We start from the raw sequence: 2,993 nt of genomic DNA, 5'->3' as shown, positions 1-2,993 counted from the left end.
ACAATCCACTAGACGAATCAATTGATGATTCAAAGGTTCAATGATTAAAATATTTGTTATGTTACGTTTTGTGGTTCTTCAGGACGGGACTTCCCACTATATGAAAGGACTGGTCCTCTTGCTCTGCTATTTCATTATTGCCATATGTTTCTTTTCTTTTTTTTTTTTTTTGGACAAACGGTTGTTTCAATTCAATCAGACAGAAACAATACAAAGAAGAGGATATAAAATCCCAAAGTTTAAAAAGTAACATACAAAGGTTTTCCCCAAAACCATAAGCATAAATAAAGAAAGATAGAACATCAAGCAAGGATCCATGATAGCTATGAAACAAATGCTATGGAGCAGATGGGTACATGTAGCATCAAGGTTGCAAGAATGGTCGTCGTCGATGAGTTCGATAGATGACAAGTTGGTCACAGTCAAGAGACATTGTGCCGTTGAAATGGTAGGTAGAGCCAAAAAGCTCGCCTAGATGAAGAGCACTAGCCGAAGCAAGGCCAGAGCAAGGAGTTGGGGGACAAAAGTCCGGTGATTTTTGATTGGCCGGAATTGTCGAGGGGTGATTGTTGATTGAGAAACCTCTAAGACCAAAATCACCTCCTCGGTATTGTGTCATCAGAGCTGCGGTGCCATAAGACTTCAAAAGTTTAGGCGAGGTAGAGTTCATCATTGGAGCTAAAACCAGGGTTCGTAAGCAGCATGTGTAAATTTGTATCATAAGTGGTGGATCCTCTCTACCATGAAAATGGTGATCAAGAATTCCACACACGTTATGAAGCCGGTAAGATATTGATAGATAGAAACCATGCTTGAGCTTCGAGCGAGAGGTTGATTGTATTGTGTTGTGAGCAGTAGAGCTTACCAATGAAGTGATTAGCAGGTGCAAGGAATACGTGTAAGACCGTGACAAATCAGGTGGATCCTCTCTGCCATGGAGATGGTGATCAAGAATTCCACACAAAGATTGTGATCGGCAATACACAGAACATGAATCAACAGACCTGAGCTTCAGGAAATATGGTGGGTGATGGGGGTTGACACCCCTTTGATAAAACCAGTTTCGGGATTCACCCGACCAAGTCAAGAGCAGAGCAAACACCATAGTTCTAACATACCCTTTATACATCCAAGACAGCCTATCTAAATGGGTTCTCTGATGCAGTTTTCGAACACCGAGTAAAGCCAAAAATTCTAGACAAAGTCGACAGGATAATAGAGGGTTAGATAGATAGAACCTGGGCTTTTGGAATTTGGGCAAATCCTTCTGTAAAGCTAACATGCCGATCTTTGTTTTGATGTTCATCCACAGGAAAAGTGCTGTGATAAATCGGAAGAGATGATACATACAGCGGCTGACCAGGGAGAGTGAAGGGAAATTCTGCGTCTCCGGTGAAAGCAGATACAGAGCTGCCAAGCTCAGGGAATGGTATGTGTTCAAGATGGTAGCCCAAAAGCGGAGAAAAATCATTTCTCTGGAGGATTCCTCACCAACCGTCGCCTCCGTCTCCGCCTGCCAAGGCTCGGGTGACATTGGGGAAGAGAAATCTGCAGAGGTGATTGCCATTCCGGATCGATGATTAAAGAGACAAGGGGACTTGATTTCCGTCGGCAGTGAGGCTGGATCTGGTTGATTGAGGGGGGTTTGCATCGGTTGTAAAACGAGAACCAAAAGGGGAAAAAAAGATTGAAAAAGGAAACTAAGAAAGCAGAGAGAATACAGAGCGGAAGCTATGGTCGAAATATCCCGACGCCGGTGAGCAAAAGCTCCACCAGCGTCGGTGAGTTTTGGTGGTGACGGCTCCTCGATATTCGGGCTTGCGAGAAAAAGTTTTAGGACCAGTAGTAAAATTTGCTACCACGCAATTTTTTGCAGGTTGGATTGCCATATGTTTCTTTGTCGATAAACTTCCTCAGAGTGAGTTAATTACCACAATTCTATGCATGTTACTATGTACAATAGTTTTTTACAATGGTTTTCTGTCCAACACCCGCTTTTGATCACATGTTAATACTTTATCTTATATTCTTTCTTTTTCACATGTTAATTAAACAGTCCTTACAATAGTTTTGTTAAATAAAATTTAACATCTTACCCAATCACTTTTGTTTCATATTCTTATTTTCTTTTATATTTTTATTTCTTAATTTTTAATTACTTATGGATAAAGTATTAATTAAGATTAAATTAAAATTATTGAGAGTTAACAATCTTTTTAAATATGTTTTGTGTTTCTTTTTAATTTCTATTCTTATTATTTTTTTCTTGCAAGTGATAAAGACAAAAAATAAATATCGTAAATTAATAAAATAAAACAATCATGAAAACCCTGAAATGCAATACGGCACAATCAGTAAAACACACAAAACATAATGAGGGGAAATTTATTTTATGATTAATAGCTGCCCGGAATGTGTTTATATATATTTTTCCAATTACAAATTACACACTTAGATATAGTTTAATGCAATAACAAATAATTTTAGACACCCCTGTTTAATCAACTTTAAATATGCAATTTTATGATATTGCATATCTTACGAGGGTTGCATCTAATTTTACTAATAATAAATGCTGATGAGGGTTGCATATCTTTATCATAATTACTCATCGCATATCTAATATAATAAAGTAGGCTTACACCCTCTAAGGAAGCTCTATCTATCTGCCACGTGGCACCTCTTAATCTTTTGGTTATTTTTGTTTTTCTCATGTTTAAGTTAATTATTAATAGACTGTAAATGGTTAATGGGCCACAAAAATATATCGACTTCCCAAAGCAAAACCGACTATTTTTTCTCTCCATTCACTTTCAGTACTAAATTGTAACTGAAATTACATAAATTGTGAATTGACTATTTGTTTTCTCCATTCACTTTGAGTTAAGTACCCTAGCAATTATAATTATAACTCTTTTAATTTAATTTTTGAGAAATATAACTTCCATCACTTTTTATCCTATAAATAATCATTCTCACATCCTCCTTCATCA

The 2,993-nt window shown here is 37.2% G+C and overlaps 1 protein-coding gene across 1 annotated transcript; it reads right to left on the bottom strand.

Annotated features, from left to right (window-relative positions):
- On the bottom strand, nucleotides 542-1,750 carry LOC109126932. The gene is made up of 2 exons (XM_019230894.1): nucleotides 866-1,750; nucleotides 542-624 (listed from the first exon to the last, which is right to left on the bottom strand). The coding sequence occupies exons 1-2, from the start codon at nucleotides 1,649-1,651 to the stop codon at nucleotides 619-621; spliced, it is 792 nt and encodes a 263-aa protein (XP_019086439.1). The 5' UTR covers nucleotides 1,652-1,750; the 3' UTR covers nucleotides 542-618.

This window comes from Camelina sativa, chromosome 10, assembly GCF_000633955.1.
Source record: "Camelina sativa cultivar DH55 chromosome 10, Cs, whole genome shotgun sequence".
Taxonomy (NCBI): domain Eukaryota; kingdom Viridiplantae; phylum Streptophyta; class Magnoliopsida; order Brassicales; family Brassicaceae; genus Camelina; species Camelina sativa.
This window is presented reverse-complemented; position numbering and strand designations above follow the sequence as displayed.